This window comes from Pseudophryne corroboree, chromosome 1, assembly GCF_028390025.1.
Source record: "Pseudophryne corroboree isolate aPseCor3 chromosome 1, aPseCor3.hap2, whole genome shotgun sequence".
NCBI lineage: Eukaryota > Metazoa > Chordata > Amphibia > Anura > Myobatrachidae > Pseudophryne > Pseudophryne corroboree.
Window position 1 is genome coordinate 432,903,792 of NC_086444.1, and position 18,401 is coordinate 432,922,192.

The 18,401-nt window shown below is 48.0% G+C and overlaps 1 protein-coding gene across 1 annotated transcript in view; it reads right to left on the reverse strand.

Annotated features, from left to right (window-relative positions):
• Positions 1-570: 570 nt before the first annotated feature.
• Positions 571-18,401, reverse strand: part of LOC134890788 (dnaJ homolog subfamily A member 4-like) — a 43,791-nt gene continuing 25,960 nt past the window's right edge. The window contains exons 6-9 of the mRNA XM_063913484.1: positions 4,919-5,087; positions 2,037-2,116; positions 1,609-1,709; positions 571-931 (exon numbers count right to left, since the gene is read on the reverse strand). Coding sequence (XP_063769554.1) covers positions 716-931; positions 1,609-1,709; positions 2,037-2,116; positions 4,919-5,087 — 566 coding nt within the window. The 3' untranslated portion in view covers positions 571-715. The remainder of the gene's footprint in view (positions 932-1,608; positions 1,710-2,036; positions 2,117-4,918; positions 5,088-18,401) is intronic.

The following is an 18,401-nucleotide window of genomic DNA, read 5'->3' on the forward strand; positions in this document are numbered from 1 at the left end:
GTGAAGTGTGTATGAGGAGCAATGGCGCACAGCTGCAGTGCTGTGCGCTACCTTGGTGAAGACTGAGTCTTCATGCCGCCGATTTTCCGGACCATATTCTTGCTTCTGGCTCTGTAAGGGGGACGGCGGCGCGGCTCCGGGACCGAACATCAAGGCTGGGCCTGCGGTCGATCCCTCTGGAGCTAATGGTGTCCAGTAGCCTAAGAAGCCCAATCCGGCTGCAAGCAGGCGAGTTCGCTTCTTCTCCCCTTAGTCCCTCGCTGCAGTGAGCCTGTTGCCAGCAGGTCTCACTGAAAAGAACAAATTCTAAGACTATAACTTTCTAAGAGCTCAGGAGAGCCCCTAGTGTGCATCCAACCTCGGCCGGGCACGAAATCTAACTGAGGCTTGGAGGAGGGTCATAGTGGGAGGAGCCAGTGCACACCAGGTAGTCTAAGATCTTTCTAGAGTGCCCAGCCTCCTTCGGAGCCCGCTATTCCCCATGGTCCTTACGGAGTTCCCAGCATCCACTAGGACGTTAGAGAAATAACAAATATGTGCAAGAATAGCAGGCAAGTCCAAGTCAAGGAGTCCAAAGTTACAGTGAAGTGTATTTTAGCCGTTTAGGCTGCTAGACAGATATTTGTAGGAGGCAAAAAAAACCACACCTCTATGGGGCAGCAAGTGGGGAGGGCCAAGTCCAAAAGCCATATATACAGTCAAGCTCTGTAGTAGGTCAAGAGGTTTGGCACTGAACCCCTCCTCTTGGCCTGTCTTCATCATCAACATATGCTTCCCCTCTGTAATGTCTGCTTTGCTCTCTAGGGTCAAATTCAACAAGATCTACCATATCCATGTCATCAGTGACCATTATTTCTTCTCTGGGTGGAAGCAAAGTCTCCAAAAGCTTCATCTGGTTTGGTGCAAGCCAATGGTCATTAGGGAAATCAACCTGAAAGAAAATTTAACACAGTCAAATTGATGGGGAAACAAAACCCACACCACCCAGGTTCATCAATTTGCTTGGTGACACCCGCTGCGGGCAAAATACCCCATGAATGTCCCTTCGGTGCCACAAAAAAAAAAAAAAATAGGGGAGAAAAAAAAAAGGTGGTGTGGCCTCATGGGAAGGGCATGGCCTTATGGCCCGACTCCCGCTTTCATCACTCCAGACTCCTACACTGTGATAGGGGCAGAGTGCTGCATGTAATGTTACAGTGAAGCCTAGGTCACTGAGGAGGAGCTGGCATTTTGGCATCACCCCTCAGCGGGTGACAGCTGGATTCAGCTCGCACCCCTGTAATGATGCCACTGAACCACCCTAATATATTCACATGAATGAGCAATAATCATAGATCAAGAGTATTTAGAGAGGCTAAATTAGTTACTGTAAGAGAATACCCAAAAGCTGTTCATAAATGAAGCTGATGAAGTTGGGAAAAAACTGGAGCCGAACATATCAAGTTAAAAGTACGTTTTTTGTGACCGCTTCAGGATCAGAGGTAAATTGTTATTACGAGGGACCAATTTGAGGATATTCTTGTGTGGCCACCATGCCAAGTGTAAAAGCCTGCTGTACTCAGGCAACCAGATCTATTTATAAATGTAAGGCAGAAACCGGAGTCTTACCAGAAACTGAATGATCAGAAGACCTTTCTCAGAGGGGTCTCTTTGTAAGGGCATTCCTTCATTCTGAATGCTTTTCAGATGACCATGCTTTATCACCTCACCTAGAATGAGCAAATTGCAAACTTTGTAAAACAGTATGACAGAAGCATATAAAAAGTAAATAGGCCTATATTCATGTGTAGCTTTATACATTATGCCATGCTTTTTCACTAGTCATCTATGCATTTTTGACTAGTTATCTGCCTACCCTTAATGCAAAGATAAACACCTTTCATAATACATGACCAGCCAATCAGCTTCCCATTATGTCACAGGCTGTGTTTGAAAAATTACAGTTAGGAGCTGATTGGCTGGTCATTTATCGCTCTTTATCCAACTCCACTTTATCACGTTTTAAGGCTTAATACATTGGAGTCATAGTTACTTACCTGGAAGCGATGTTATTAGAAGAATTCTACCATCCAAAGTATTTATGGTCCTCTTGAACCCACACAAAGGGGTATATTTACTAAGCTCCCGATTTTGACCGAGATGCCGTTTTTTCTTCAAAGTGTCATCTCGGTTAATCTCGGTCATTTACTAAACACTAATCACGGCAGTGATGAGGGCATTCGTAATTTTTTGCAAGTTCAGGTAAAAAATTACGAATGAATACACCATCGGTCAAAACGCGGCTGTTTAAGTATGAATCTCGGTCATTTACTAAGAAGTGCAAAGCCAAAAAAGAACAAACACTGCCGTGAAAAATTACAACTCGTAAAAAAGTGCTAAAAAAAAACAGACCTTTTTTTTTTATTCGTGATTGGATAGGCATGCACGGATCCATGAGATCCGTGCATGTATATCAGTGGGAAGGGGTGGGAAAGTGCTTATTTTTTCAAAAAAAATTGCGTGGGGTCCCCCCTCCTAAGCATAACCAGCCTCGGGCTCTTTGAGCCGATCCTGGTTGCAGAAATATGGTGAAAAAAATGACAGGGGTTCCCCCATATTTAAGCAACCAGCATCGGGCTCTGCGCCTGGTCCTGGTCCCAAAAATACGGGGGACAAAAAGAGTAGGGGTCCCCCATATTTTTAAAACCAGCACCGGGCTCCACTAGCTGGACAGATAATGCCACAGCCGGGGGTCACTTTTATACAGCGCCCTGCGGCCGTGGCATCAAAAATCCAACTAGTCACCCCTGGCCGGGGTACCCTGGGGGAGTGGGAACCCCTTCAATCAAGGGGTCCCCCCCCCCCAGCCACCCAAGGGCCAGGGGTGAAGCCCGAGGCTGTCCCCCCCCATCCAATGGGCTGCGGATGGGAGGGCTGATAGCCTTTGTTGTAAAATAAAAGATATTGTTTTTAGTAGCAGTACTACAAGTCCCAGCAAGCCTCCCCCGCATGCTGGTACTTGGAGAACCACAAGTACCAGCATGCGGCGGAAAAACGGGCCCGCTGGTACCTGTAGTACTACCACTAAAAAAATACCCAAAAAAACACAAGACACACACACCGTGAAAGTATAATTTTATTACATACATACACACATACATACATACATACTTACCTTATGTTCCCACGCAGGTCGGTCCTCTTCTCCAGTAGAATCCAAGGGGTACCTGTTGAAGAAATTCTACTCACCAGATCCAGTGGTCCAGGCTCCTCGGCAAATCCAGGGTTAATCCACGTACTTGAATAAAACAAAAAAACGGTTGCCCGACCACGAACTGAAAGGTGACCCATGTTTGCACATGGGTCACCTTCCCACGAATGCCAGAAACCCACTTTGCCTTCTGGCTAAGTGGGTTTCTTCAGCCAATCAGGGAGTGCCACGTTGTAGCACTCTACTGATCAGCTGTGTGCTCCTGTCCTCACTGACAGGCGGCACACGGCAGTGTTACAATGTAGCGCCTATGCGCTACATTGTAACCAATGATGTGAACTTTGTGCCCTGCGGTTGACCTAAAGTGACGTCACCGCTGAGCAGAAAGTTCCCATCATTGGTTACAATGTAGCGCATAGGCGCTACATTGTAACACTGCCGCGTGCTGCCTGTCAGTGAAGACAGGAGCACACAGCTGATCAGGAGAGTGCTACAACGTGGCACTCCCTGATTGGCTGAAGAAACCCACTTAGCCAGAAGGCAAAGTGGGTTTCTGGCATTCGTGGGAAGGTGACCCATGTGCAAACATGGGTCACCTTTCAGTTCGTGGTCGGGCAACCGTTTTTTTGTTTTATTCAAGTACGTGGATTAACCCTGGATTTGCCGAGGAGCCTGGACCACTGGATCTGGTGAGTAGAATTTCTTCAACAGGTACCCCTTGGATTCTACTGGAGAAGAGGACCGACCTGCGTGGGAACATAAGGTAAGTATGTATGTATGTATGTATGTGTGTATGTATGTAATAAAATTATACTTTCACGGTGTGTGTGTCTTGTGTTTTTTTGGGTATTTTTTTAGTGGTAGTACTACAGGTACCAGCGGGCCCGTTTTTCCGCCGCATGCTGGTACTTGTGGTTCTCCAAGTACCAGCATGCGGGGGAGGCTTGCTGGGACTTGTAGTACTGCTACTAAAAACAATATCTTTTATTTTACAACAAAGGCTATCAGCCCTCCCATCCGCAGCCCATTGGATGGGGGGGGACAGCCTCGGGCTTCACCCCTGGCCCTTGGGTGGCTGGGGGGGGGGGACCCCTTGATTGAAGGGGTTCCCACTCCCCCAGGGTACCCCGGCCAGGGGTGACTAGTTGGATTTTTGATGCCACGGCCGCAGGGCGCTGTATAAAAGTGACCCCCGGCTGTGGCATTATCTGTCCAGCTAGTGGAGCCCGGTGCTGGTTTTAAAAATACGGGGGACCCCTACTCTTTTTGTCCCCCGTATTTTTGGGACCAGGACCAGGCGCAGAGCCCGATGCTGGTTGCTTAAATATGGGGGAACCCCTGTCATTTTTTTTACCATATTTCTGCAACCAGGATCGGCTCAAAGAGCCCGAGGCTGGTTATGCTTAGGAGGGGGGACCCCACGCATTTTTTTTTGGGATTTTACATTGTTTAATTAAAAAAAAAAAAAAAAAAGAACCCCAGCACGGATCACACAGATCCGGCCGAGATTGATTGTTAAAAAAAACGGCAGTGTTTTGCTAATCACTGCCGTAAAATTAGGTAAAAAAAAACGAATGACATCGACATCGGAAGAAAAGAAAAACCCGAATACGACAGCTTAGTAAATCCATCGTAATAAATTCAAAAAGTTGCAGTTTTACACTGTCGATGTCATTCGTGATTGAACTTTGACCTATTTTCGGAAATTACGAATGTTAGTAAATGTACCCCAAAGCCTCTACTAATGGAATCTGCATCTTCATAATCAAGTTGTCATCTTGCCTTTGAAACACTTCATGTTCTCTCTGATCCAGCACAATGACCACATCTCCTGGCTCTAAGTCTGGTTCCTGGTCACCTTCACCATGCAACACAATTTTCTGTCCATCTTTCATGCCTGGAGAGGATAGAAGTTGTTTTATGTGCCTGTGTGACAGAGAGCTACTATATTTACAATGCAAATATTATTTTGTTTTCACATAGCAAATCACTTTCTGATCGTTTGCATGGCTTGCGTTAAATTTAAAAGCAAAGTGTACCAGTGCTTGCAGCAAAAGGTAGAAAATGTCTAAAGATGGACAGTGTTAAAAAACTGCACAATTTATTAAAACAAATATATATATATATATATATATATATATATATATATATATATATATATAAATATCATATAGGACCGGCACTCACCTCTCATAAATACTTTGCTCAGGTGCCTTCTGCGAAAGATCGATATCCAATTGTCCCAAATTGTCCCAGGCCATGAATAATTTGTAACATGGAATAAATTTTGCACGTTTTTTTACCTACTATGAGTCTCTGAGTGCCGCTGCATATTTGGGACAATTATATATATATATATATAAAAATATAAATAAAAATAAGATTTTACTCACCGGTAAATCTATTTCTCGTAGTCCGTAGTGGATGCTGGGACTCCGTAAGGACCATGGGGAATAGCGGCTCCGCAGGAGACTGGGCACAACTAAAGAAAGCTTTAGGACTACCTGGTGTGCACTGGCTCCTCCCACTATGACCCTCCTCCAGACCTCAGTTAGGATACTGTGCCCGGAAGAGCTGACACAATAAGGAAGGATTTTGAATCCCGGGTAAGACTCATACCAGCCACACCAATCACACCGTATAACTCGTGATACTATACCCAGTTAACAGTAAGAAATATAACTGAGCCTCTCAACAGATGGCTCAGCAATAACCCTTTAGTTAAACAATAACTATATACAAGTATTGCAGACAATCCGCACTTGGGATGGGCGCCCAGCATCCACTACGGACTACGAGAAAATAAGAATTTACTTACCGATAATTCTATTTCTCATAGTCCGTAGTGGATGCTGGGGACTCCGAAAGGACCATGGGGAATAGCGGCTCCGCAGGAGACTGGGCACAAAAGTAAAAGCTTTAGGACTACCTGGTGTGCACTGGCTCCTCCCCCTATGACCCTCCTCCAAGCCTCAGTTAGGATACTGTGCCCGGACGAGCGTACACAATAAGGAAGGATTTTGAATCCCGGGTAAGACTCATACCAGCCACACCAATCACACCGTACAACTTGTGATCTGAACCCAGTTAACAGCATGATAACAGAGGAGCCTCTGAAAAGATGGCTCACAACAATAATAACCCGATTTTTGTAACAATAACTATGTACAAGTATTGCAGACAATCCGCACTTGGGATGGGCGCCCAGCATCCACTACGGACTATGAGAAATAGAATTATCGGTAAGTAAATTCTTATTTTCTCTGACGTCCTAGTGGATGCTGGGGACTCCGAAAGGACCATGGGGATTATACCAAAGCTCCCAAACGGGCGGGAGAGTGCGGATGACTCTGCAGCACCGAATGAGAGAACTCCAGGTCCTCCTCAGCCAGGGTATCAAATTTGTAGAATTTTGCAAACGTATTTGCCCCTGACCAAGTAGCTGCTCGGCAAAGTTGTAAAGCCGAGACCCCTCGGGCAGCCGCCCAAGATGAGCCCACTTTCCGTGTGGAATGGGCTTTTACAGATTTTGGCTGTGGCAGGCCTGCCACAGAATGTGCAAGCTGAATTGTACTACAAATCCAACGAGCAATCGTCTGCTTAGAAGCAGGGGCACCCAGCTTGTTGGGTGCATACAGGATAAACAGCGAGTCAGATTTTCTGACTCCAGCCGTCCTGGAAACATATATTTTCAGGGCCCTGACTACGTCCAGCAACTTGGAATCCTCCAAGTCCCTAGTAGCCGCAGGCACCACAATAGGCTGGTTTAAGTGAAATGCTGAAACCACCTTAGGGAGAAATTGAGGACGAGTCCTCAATTCTGCCCTGTCCGTATGAAAAATTAGGTAAGGGCTTTTATAGGATAAAGCCGCCAATTCTGATACACGCCTGGCTGAAGCCAGGGCTAACAGCATTACCACTTTCCATGTGAGATATTTTAAGTCCACAGTGGTGAGTGGTTCAAACCAATGTGATTTTAGGAATCCCAAAACTACATTGAGATCCCAAGGTGCCACTGGAGGCACAAAAGGAGGCTGTATATGCAGTACCCCCTTGACAAACGTCTGAACGTCAGGAACTGAAGCTAGTTCTTTTTGGAAGAATATTGACAGGGCCGAAATTTGAACCTTAATGGACCCTAATTTGAGGCCCATAGACAGTCCTGTTTGCAGGAAATGCAGGAAACGACCCAGTTGAAATTCCTCCGTAGGGGCCTTCCTGGCCTCGCACCACGCAACATATTTACGCCAAATACGGTGATAATGTTGCACAGTTACATCCTTCCTGGCTTTGATCAGGGTAGGGATAACTTCATCCGGAATGCCTTTTCCTTCAGGATCCGGCGCTCAACCGCCATGCCGTCAAACGCAGCCGCGGTAAGTCTTGGAACAGACATGGTCCCTGCTGGAGCAGGTCCTTTCTTAGAGGTAGAGGCCACGGGTCTTCCGTGAGCATCTCTTGAATTTCCGGGTACCAAGTCCTTCTTGGCCAATCCGGAGCCACGAGTATAGTCTTTACACCTCTCCTTCTTATGATTCTCAGTACCTTGGGTATGAGAGGCAGAGGAGGGAACACATATACTGACTGGTACACCCACGGTGTTACCAGAGCGTCCACAGCTATTGCCTGAGGGTCCCTTGACCTGGCGCAATATCTGTCCAGTTTTTTGTTGAGGCGGGACGCCATCATGTCCACCTTTGGTTTTTCCCAACAGTTCACAATCATGTGGAAGACTTCTGGGTGAAGTCCCCACTCCCCCGGGTGAAGATCGTGTCTGCTGAGGAAGTCTGCTTCCCAGTTGTCCACTCCCGGAATGAACACTGCTGACAGTGCTATCACATGATTTTCCGCCCAGCGAAGAATCCTTGCAACTTCCGTCATTGCCCTCCTGCTTCTTGTGCCGCCCTGTCTGTTTACGTGGGTGACTGCCGTGATGTTGTCCGACTGGATCAACACCGGCTGACCCTGAAGCAGAGGCCTTGCCTGACTTAGGGCATTGTAAATGGCCCTTAGTTCCAGGATATTTATGTGAAGTGACGTTTCCATGCTTGACCACAAGCCCTGGAAATTTTTTCCCTGTGTGACTGCTCCCCAGCCTCTCAGGCTGGCATCCGTGGTCACCAGGACCCAATCCTGAATGCCGAATCTGCGGCCCTCTAGGAGATGAGCACTCTGTAACCACCACAGGAGAGACACCCTTGTCCTTGGAGACAGGGTTATCCGCTAATGCATTTGAAGATGCGATCCGGACCATTTGTCCAGCAGATCCCACTGAAAAGTTCTTGCGTGGAATCTGCCGAATGGAATCGCTTCGTAAGAAGCCACCATCTTTCCCAGGACCCTTGTGCATTGATGCACTGACACTTGGCCTGGTCTTAGGAGGTTCCTGACTAGGTCGGATAACTCCCTGGCTTTCTCCTCCGGGAGAAACACCTTTTTCTGTACTGTGTCCAGAATCATCCCTAGGAACAGCAGACGTGTCGTCGGAATCAGCTGCGATTTTGGAATATTTAGAATCCATCCGTGCTGTCGTAGTACTACTTGAGATAGTGCTACTCCGACCTCTAACTGTTCTCTGGACCTTGCCCTTATCAGGAGATCGTCCAAGTAAGGGAAGACGCCTTTTCTTCGAAGAAGAATCATCATTTCGGCCATTACCTTGGTAAAGACCCGGGGTGCCGTGGACAATCCAAACGGCAGCGTCTGAAACTGATAGTGACAGTTCTGTACCACAAACCTGAGGTACCCTTGGTGAGAAGGGCAAATTGGGACATGGAGGTAAGCATCCTTGATGTCCAGAGACACCATATAGTCCCCTTCTTCCAGGTTCGCTATCACTGCTCTGAGTGACTCCATCTTGAACTTGAACCTTTTTATGTAAGTGTTCAAGGATTTCAGATTTAAAATGGGTCTCACCGAGCCGTCCGGCTTCGGTACCACAAACAGCGTGGAATAATACCCCTTTCCCTGTTGTAGGAGGGGTACCTTGATTATCACCTGCTGGGAATACAGCTTGTGAATGGCTTCCAATACCGCCTCCCTGTCGGAGGGAGACGTTGGTAAAGCAGACTTCAGGAACCGGCGAGGGGGAGACGTCTCGAATTCCAATTTGTACCCCTGAGATACTACCTGCAGGATCCAGGGGTCCACTTGCGAGTGAGCCCACTGCGCGCTGAAATTCTTGAGACGGGCCCCCACCGTGCCTGAGTCCGCTTGTAAGGCCCCAGCGTCATGCTGAGGACTTGGCAGAAGCGGGGGAGGGCTTCTGTTCGTGGGAAGAGGCTGTCTGCTGCAGTCTTTTTCCCCTTTCTCTGCCCCGGGGCAGATATGAGTGGCCTTTTGCCCGCTTGCCCTTATGGGGACGAAAGGACTGAGCCTGAAAAGACGGTATCTTTTTCTGCTGAGAGGTGACCTGGGGTAAAAAAGGTGGATTTCCCAGCCGTTGCCGTGGCCACCAGGTCCGATAGACCGACCCCAAATAACTCCTCCCCTTTATACGGCAATACTTCCATATGCCGTTTGGAATCCGCATCACCTGACCACTGTCGCGTCCATAACCCTCTTCTGGCAGAAATGGACATCGCACTTACTCTTGATGTCAGAGTGCAAATATCCCTCTGTGCATCTCGCATATATAGAAATGCATCCTTTAAATGCTCTATAGTCAATAATATATTGTCCCTGTCCAGGGTATCAATATTTTCAGTCAGGGAATCCGACCAAGCCACCCCAGCACTGCACATCCAGGCTGAGGCGATTGCTGGTCGCAGTATAATACCAGTATGTGTGTATATACTTTTTAGGATATTTTCCAGCTTCCTATCACAGCTGGTTCCTTGAGGGAGGCCGTATCAGGAGACGGTAACGCCACTTGTTTTGATAAGCGTGTGAGCGCCTTATCTACCCTAGGGGGTGTTTCCCAACGTGCCCTAACCTCTGGCGGGAAAAGGTATAATGCCAATAATTTTTTAGAAATTAGCAGTTTTTTATCGGGGGAAACCCACGCTTCATCACACACCTCATTTAATTCATCTGATTCAGGAAAAACTACGGGTAGTTTTTTCACACCCCACATAATACCCTTTTTTTGTGGTACTTGTAGTATCAGAAATGTTCAAAACCTCCTTCATTGCCGTGATCATGTAACGTGTGGCCCTACTGGAAAATACGTTTGTTTCCTCACCGTCGACACTGGAGTCAGTGTCCGTGTCAGTGTCTGTATCGACCTGAGGTAACGGGCGTTTTAGAGCCCCTGACGGTGTTTGAGACGCCTGTACAGGTATTAACTGATTTGCCGGCTGTCTCATGTCGTCAACAGTCTTTTGTAAAGTGCTGACACTATCACGTAATTCTTTCCATAAGACCATCCAGTCAGGTGTCGACTCCCTAGGGGGTGACATGACTAACACAGGCAATTGCTCCGCCTCCACACCACTTTCCTCCTCATACATGTCGACACAACGTACCGACACACACAGGGAATGCTCTGACAGAGGACAGGACCCCACTAGCCCTTTGGGGAGACAGAGGGAGAGTTTGCCAGCACACACCAGAGCGCTATATATATATATATATATATATATAGGGATAACCTTATATAAGTGTTTTTCCCTGATATAGCTGCTGTATATATTTATCTGCCAAATTAGTGCCCCCCCTCCCTTGTTTTACCCTGTTTCTGTAGTTCAGGACTGCAGGGGAGAGTCAGGGAGCCTTCCTCCAACGGAGCTGTGAGGAAAAAATGGCGCCAGTGTGCTGAGGAGATAGGCTCCGCCCCCTTCTCGGCGGCCTTTCTCCCGCTTTTTTATGGAAAAATTGGCAGGGGTTAAATGCATCCATATAGCCCAGGAGCTATATATCACATATAGCTCCTGGGCTATATGGATGCATTTAACCCCTGCCAATTATTTTTTGCCAAAAAAGGTGTTTTTATTGCGTCTCAGGGCGCCCCCCCCCCAGCGCCCTGCACCCTCAGTGACCGGAGTGTGAAGTGTGCTGAGAGCAATGGCGCACAGCTGCGGTGCTGTGCGCTACCTTATTGAAGACAGGACGTCTTCTGCCGCCGATTTTCCGGACCTCTTCAGTCTTCTGGCTCTGTAAGGGGGCCGGCGGCGCGGCTCTGGGACCCATCCATGGCTGGGCCTGTGATCGTCCCTCTGGAGCTAATGTCCAGTAGCCTAAGAAGCCCAATCCACTCTGCACGCAGGTGAGTTCGCTTCTTCTCCCCTTAGTCCCTCGGTGCAGTGAGCCTGTTGCCAGCAGGTCTCACTGAAAATAAAAAACCTACTTTAAACTTTTACCCTTCTCGTTCGGGCACAAAAATCTAACTGAGGCTTGGAGGAGGGTCATAGGGGGAGGAGCCAGTGCACACCAGGTAGTCCTAAAGCTTTTACTTTTGTGCCCAGTCTCCTGCGGAGCCGCTATTCCCCATGGTCCTTTCGGAGTCCCCAGCATCCACTAGGACGTCAGAGAAATAGATTTACCGGTGAGTAAAATCTTATTTTCTCTCACGTCCTAAGTGGATGCTGGGACTCCGTAAGGACCATGGGGATTATACCAAAGCTCCCAAACGGGCGGGAGAGTGCGGATGACTCTGCAGCACCGAATGAGCAAACTCTAGGTCCTCCTCAGCCAGGGTATCAAACTTGTAGAATTTTGCAAATGTGTTTGACCCCGACCAAGTAGCTGCTCGGCAAAGTTGTAAAGCCGAGACCCCTCGGGCAGCCGCCCAAGAAGAGCCCACCTTCCTCGTGGAATGAACTTTCACTGATCTAGGATGCGGCAGTCCAGCCGCAGAATGTGCAAGCTGAATCGTACTACAGATCCAGCGAGCAATGGTCTGCTTTGAAGCAGGAGCACCCAGCTTGTTGGGTGCATACAGGATAAAATAAGAATTTACTTACCGATAATTCTATTTCTCGGAGTCCGTAGTGGATGCTGGGGTTCCTGAAAGGACCATGGGGAATAGCGGCTCCGCAGGAGACAGGGCACAAAAAAGTAAAGCTTTTACCAGATCAGGTGGTGTGCACTGGCTCCTCCCCCTATGACCCTCCTCCAGACTCCAGTTAGGTACTGTGCCCGGACGAGCGTACACAATAAGGGAGGCAATTTGAATCCCGGGTAAGACTCATACCAGCCACACCAATCACACCGTACAACTTGTGATCTAAACCCAGTTAACAGTATGATAACAGAAAAAGCCTCTTAAAGATGGCTCCTTAACAATATAACCCGAATTTGTTAACAATAACTATGTACAGTATTGCAGATAATCCGCACTTGGGATGGGCGCCCAGCATCCACTACGGACTCCGAGAAATAGAATTATCGGTAAGTAAATTCTTATTTTCTCTATCGTCCTAAGTGGATGCTGGGGTTCCTGAAAGGACCATGGGGATTATACCAAAGCTCCCAAACGGGCGGGAGAGTGCGGATGACTCTGCAGCACCGAATGAGAGAATTCCAAGTCCTCTTTTGCCAGGGTATCAAATTTGTAGAATTTTACAAACGTGTTTTCCCCCGACCACGTAGCTGCTCGACAGAATTGTAATGCCGAGACCCCTCGGGCAGCCGCCCAAGATGAGCCCACCTTCCTTGTGGAATGGGCCTTAACAGATTTAGGCTGTGGCAGGCCTGCCACAGAATGAGCAAGTTGAATTGTGTTACAAATCCAACGAGCAATCGTCTGCTTAGAAGCAGGGGCACCCAACTTGTTGGGTGCATATAGTATCAACAGCGAGTCAGATTTTCTGACTTCAGCCGTCCTTGAAATGTATATTTTTAAGGCTCTGACAACGTCCAACAACTTGGAGTCCTCCAAGTCGCCAGTGGCCGCAGGCACCACAATAGGTTGGTTCAGGTGAAACGCTGATACCACCTTAGGGAGAAAATGCGGACGAGTCCTCAGTTCTGCCCTATCCGAATGGAAGATTAGATAAGGGCTTTTATAAGATAAAGCCGCCAATTCAGATACTCTCCTGGCGGAAGCCAGGGCCAGTAACATAGTCACTTTCCATGTGAGATATTTAAAATCCACCTTTTTCAATGGTTCAAACCAATGGGATTTGAGGAAATCTAAAACTACATTTAGATCCCACGGTGCCACCGGAGGCACCACAGGAGGCTGTATATGCAGTACTCCTTTAACAAAAGTCTGTACCTCAGGAACTGAGGCCAATTCTTTTTGGAAGAATATTGACAGGGCCGAAATTTGAACCTTAATAGATCTCAATTTGAGACCCATAGACAATCCTGATTGTAGGAAATGTAGGAAACGACCCAGTTGAAATTCCTCCGTCGGAACACTCCGATCCTCGCACCACGCGACATATTTTCGCCAAATGCGGTGATAATGTTTCGCGGTGACTTCCTTCCTTGCCTTAATCAAGGTAGGAATGACTTCTTCTGGAATGCCTTTCCCTTTTAGGATCTGGCGTTCAACCGCCATGCCGTCAAACGCAGCCGCGGTAAGTCTTGAAAGAGACAGGGACCCTGTTGTAGCAGGTTCCTTCTCAGAAGTAGAGGGCACGGGTCGTCCGTGACCAACTCTTGAAGTTCCGGGTACCAAGTCCTTCTTGGCCATCCGGAGCCACTAGTATTGTTCTTACTCCTCCTCACCGTATAATCTTCAATACCTTTGGTATGAGAGGCAGAGGAGGAAACACATATACTGATTTGTACACCCAAGGTGTTACCAGTGCGTCCACAGCTATTGCCTGTGGATCTCTTGACCTGGCGCAATACTTGTCCAGTTTCTTGTTGAGGCGAGACGCCATCATGTCTACCATTGGTCTTTCCCAACAGTTTATTAGCATGTGGAAGACTTCTGGATGAAGACCCCCCTCTCCCGGGTGAATATCGTGTCTGCTGAGGAAGTCTGCTTCCCAGTTGTCCACGCCCGGGAAGAACACTGCTGACAGTGCTATTACGTGATTCTCCGCCCAGCGAAGAATCTTGGCAGCTTCTGCCATTGCACTCCTGCTTCTTGTGCCGCCCTGTCTGTTTACATGGGCGACCGCCGTGATGTTGTCCGACTGAATCAACACCGGTTTTCCTTGCAGGAGTGGTTCCGCCTGGCTTAGAGCATTTTAGATTGCTCTTAGTACCAGAATGTTTATGTGAAGAGACTTTTCCAGGTTCGTCCATACCCCCTGGAAGTTTCTTCCTTGTGTGACTGCTCCCCAACCTCTCAGGCTGGCGTCCGTGGTCACCAGGATCAAATCCTGTATGCCGAATCTGCGGCCCTCCAATAGATGAGCCTTTTGCAACCACCACAGAAGATATACCCTTGTCCTTGGCGACCGGGTTATTCGCAGGTGCATCTGAGGATGCGACCCTGACCATTTGTCCAACAGATCCCTTTGGAAAATTCTTGCATGGAATCTGCCGAATGGAATTGCTTCGTAAAAAGCCACCATTTTTCCCAGGACTCTTGTGCATTGATGTACAGACACCTTTCCTGGTTTTAGGAGGTTCCTGACAGGTCGGATAACTCCTTGGCTTTTTCCTCGGGAAGAAAAACCTTTTTCTGAACCGTGTCCAGAATCATCCCTAGGAACAGCAGACGTATCGTCGGAAAACAGCTGCGATTCTTGGAATATTTAGAATCCAGTCGTGCCGTCGAAGAACTACTTTAGATAGTGCTCTTCCGACCTCCAACTGTTCTCTGGAACTTGCCCTTTTTAGGTCGTGCAAGTAAGGGATAATTTAGATGCCTTTTTTCTTTGAAGAAACATCTTTTCGGCCATTACCTTGGTAAAAAGGCCCGGGGTGCCGTGGATAATTCAAACGGCATCGTCTGAAACTGATATTGACAGTTCTGTACCACGAACCAGAGGTACCCTTGATGAGAAGGACAAAATTTGGACATGGAGGTAATCCTTGATGTCCAGGGACACCTTATAGTCCCCTTTTTTCCGGTTCGCTATCACTGCTCTGAGTGACTTTATCTCGATTTGAACCTTTTATGTAAGTGTTCAAAACATTTTAGATTTAGACTATGTGTCACCAAGCCGTCTGGCTTCAGTACCACAATATAGTGTGGAAAAATAATACCCTTTTCCTTGTCGTAGGAGGGGTACTTTTATTATCACCTGCTGGATATACAGCTTGTGAATTGTTTCCAATGCTGCCTCCCTGTCGGAGGGAGCCGTTGGTAAAGCAGACTTCAGGAACCTGCGAGGAGAAGATGTCTCGACTCTCCAATCTTTACCCCTGGGATAATACTCGTACGATCTAGGGGTCAACTTGCGAGTGATCCCACTGCGCCCTGAGACTCTTGAGACTACCCCCCCACCTTGAGTCCGCTTGCACGGCCCCAGCGTCATGCTGAGGACTTGGCAGACGCGGTGGAGGGCTTCTTTTCCTGGGAAAGGGCTGCCTGCTGCAGTCTACTTCCCTTACCTCTATGTCTGGGCAGATATGACTGGCCTTTTGCCTGCATGCCCTCATGGGAAAGGAAAGATTGAGGCTGAAAAGACGGTGTCTTTTTTAGCTGAGATGTAACTTGGGGTAAAAAAGGTTTTCCCAGCTGTTGCTGTGGTCCCCAGGTCCGATGGACCGACCCCCAAATAACTCCTTCCCTTTATACAGCAATACTTCCATCTGCCGTATGGGATCTGTATCACCTGACCACTGTCGTGTCCCTGACATCTTCTGGGAGATATGGACAACGCACTTATCTTGATGCCAGAGAGCAAATATCCCTCTGTGCATCTCACATACATATATATAGAATGCATCCTATTAAATGCTCTACATGAATAAAATATTTTCAGTCAGGGAATCCGACCAAGCCAACCCAGCACTGCATCTCCAGGCTGATGGCGATCGCTGGTCGCAGTATAACCACCGTATGTGTGTATATACTTTTTAGGATATTTTTTCAGCTTCCTATCAGCTGGCTCCTTGAGGGCGGCCGTATCTGGAGACGGTAACGCCACTTGATAAGCGTGTGAGCGCCTTATCACCCTAAGGGGTGTTTCCCAACGTACCCTAATTTCTGGCGGGAAAGGGTATAACGCCAATATTTGCTATCGGGGTAACCCTACGCATCATCACACACTTCATTTTATTTTATCTGATTCAGGAAAAACTACAGGTAGTTTTTTCCACTCCCACATAATACCCTTTCTTGTGGTACTTGTAGTATCAGAAACACGTAACACCTCCTTCATTGCCCTTAACGTGTGGCCCTAATGAGAAATACGTTTGTTTATTCACCGTCGACACTGTATTCAGTGTCCGTGTCTGTGTCTGTGTCGACCGACTGAGGTAAATGGGCGTTTTTAAAACCCCTGACGGTGTTTCTGAGACGCCTGGACCGGTCCTAATAGATTGTCGGCCGTCTCATGTCGTCAACCGACCTTGCAGCGTGTTGACATTCTCACGTAATTCTCTAAATAAGCCATCCATTCCGGTGTCGACTCCCTAGAGAGTGACATCACCATTACAGGCAATTTCTCCGCCTCCTCACCAACATCGTCCTCATACATGTCGACACACACGTACCGACACACAGCACACACACCGGGAATGCTCTGACAGAGGACAGGACCCACTAGCCCTTTGGGGAGACAGAGGGAGAGTCTGCCAGCACACACCAAAAACGCTATAATTATATAGGGACAACCTTATATAAGTGTTTCTCCCTTATAGCATCTTTTATATATATACAATATCGCCAAAATCAGTGCCCCCCCTCTCTGTTTTAACCCTGTTTCTGTAGTGCAGTGCAGGGGAGAGCCTGGGAGCCTTCTCTCCAGCTTTTCTGTGAGAGAAAATGGCGCTGTGTGCTGAGGAGATAGGCCCCGCCCCTTTTACGGCGGGCTCGTCTCCCGCTATTTTTGAAGTTAGGCAGGGGTTAAATATCTCCATATAGCCTCTGTGGGCTATATGTGAGGTATTTTTTGCCTCTAATAAGGTTTTTATTTGCCTCTCAGAGCGCCCCCCCCAGCGCTCTGCACCCTCAGTGACTGTTGTGTGAAGTGTGCTGAGAGGAAAATGGCGCACAGCTGCAGTGCTGTGCGCTACCTTTATGAAGACTCAGGAGTCTTCAGCCGCCGATTTTGGACCTCTTCTCTCTTCAGCGTCTGCAAGGGGGCCGGCGGCGCGGCTCCGGTGACCATCCAGGCTGTACCTGTGATCGTCCCTCTGGAGCTAGTGTCCAGTAGCCAAGCAGCAAATCCACTCTGCACGCAGGTGAGTTCACTACTTCTCCCCTAAGTCCCTCGTTGCAGTGATCCTGTTGCCAGCAGGACTCACTGTAAAGTAAAAAACCTAAGCTAAACTTTCTCTAAGCAGCTCTTTAGGAGAGCCACCTAGATTGCACCCTTCTCGTTCGGGCACAAAATCTAACTGGAGTCTGGAGGAGGGTCATAGGGGGAGGAGCCAGTGCACACCACCTGATCTGGTAAAAGCTTTACTTTTTTGTGCCCTGTCTCCTGCGGAGCCGCTATTCCCCATGGTCCTTTCAGGAACCCCAGCATCCACTTAGGACGATAGAGAAAATAAGAATTTACTTACCGATAATTCTATTTCTCGGAGTCCGTAGTGGATGCTGGGGTTCCTGAAAGGACCATGGGGAATAGCGGCTCCGCAGGAGACAGGGCACAAAAAAGTAAAGCTTTACTAGGTCAGGTGGTGTGCACTGGCTCCTCCCCCTATGACCCTCCTCCAGACTCCAGTTAGGTACTGTGCCCGGACGAGCATACACAATAAGGGAGGCATTTTGAATCCCGGGTAAGACTCATACCAGCCACACCAATCACACCGTACAACTTGTGATCTAAACCCAGTTAACAGTATGACAACAGAAAGGGCCTCTTAAAGATGGCTCCTTAACAATAACCCGAATTAGTTAACAATAACTATGTACAAGTATTGCAGATAATCCGCACTTGGGATGGGCGCCCAGCATCCACTACGGACTCCGAGAAATAGAATTATCGGTAAGTAAATTCTTATTTTCTCTATCGTCCTAAGTGGATGCTGGGGTTCCTGAAAGGACCATGGGGATTATACCAAAGCTCCCAAACGGGCGGGAGAGTGCGGATGACTCTGCAGCACCGAATGAGAGAACTCCAGGTCCTCCTTTGCCAGGGTATCAAATTTGTAAAATTTTACAAACGTGTTCTCCCCCGACCACGTAGCTGCTCGGCAGAGTTGTAATGCCGAGACCCCTCGGGCAGCCGCCCAAGATGAGCCCACCTTC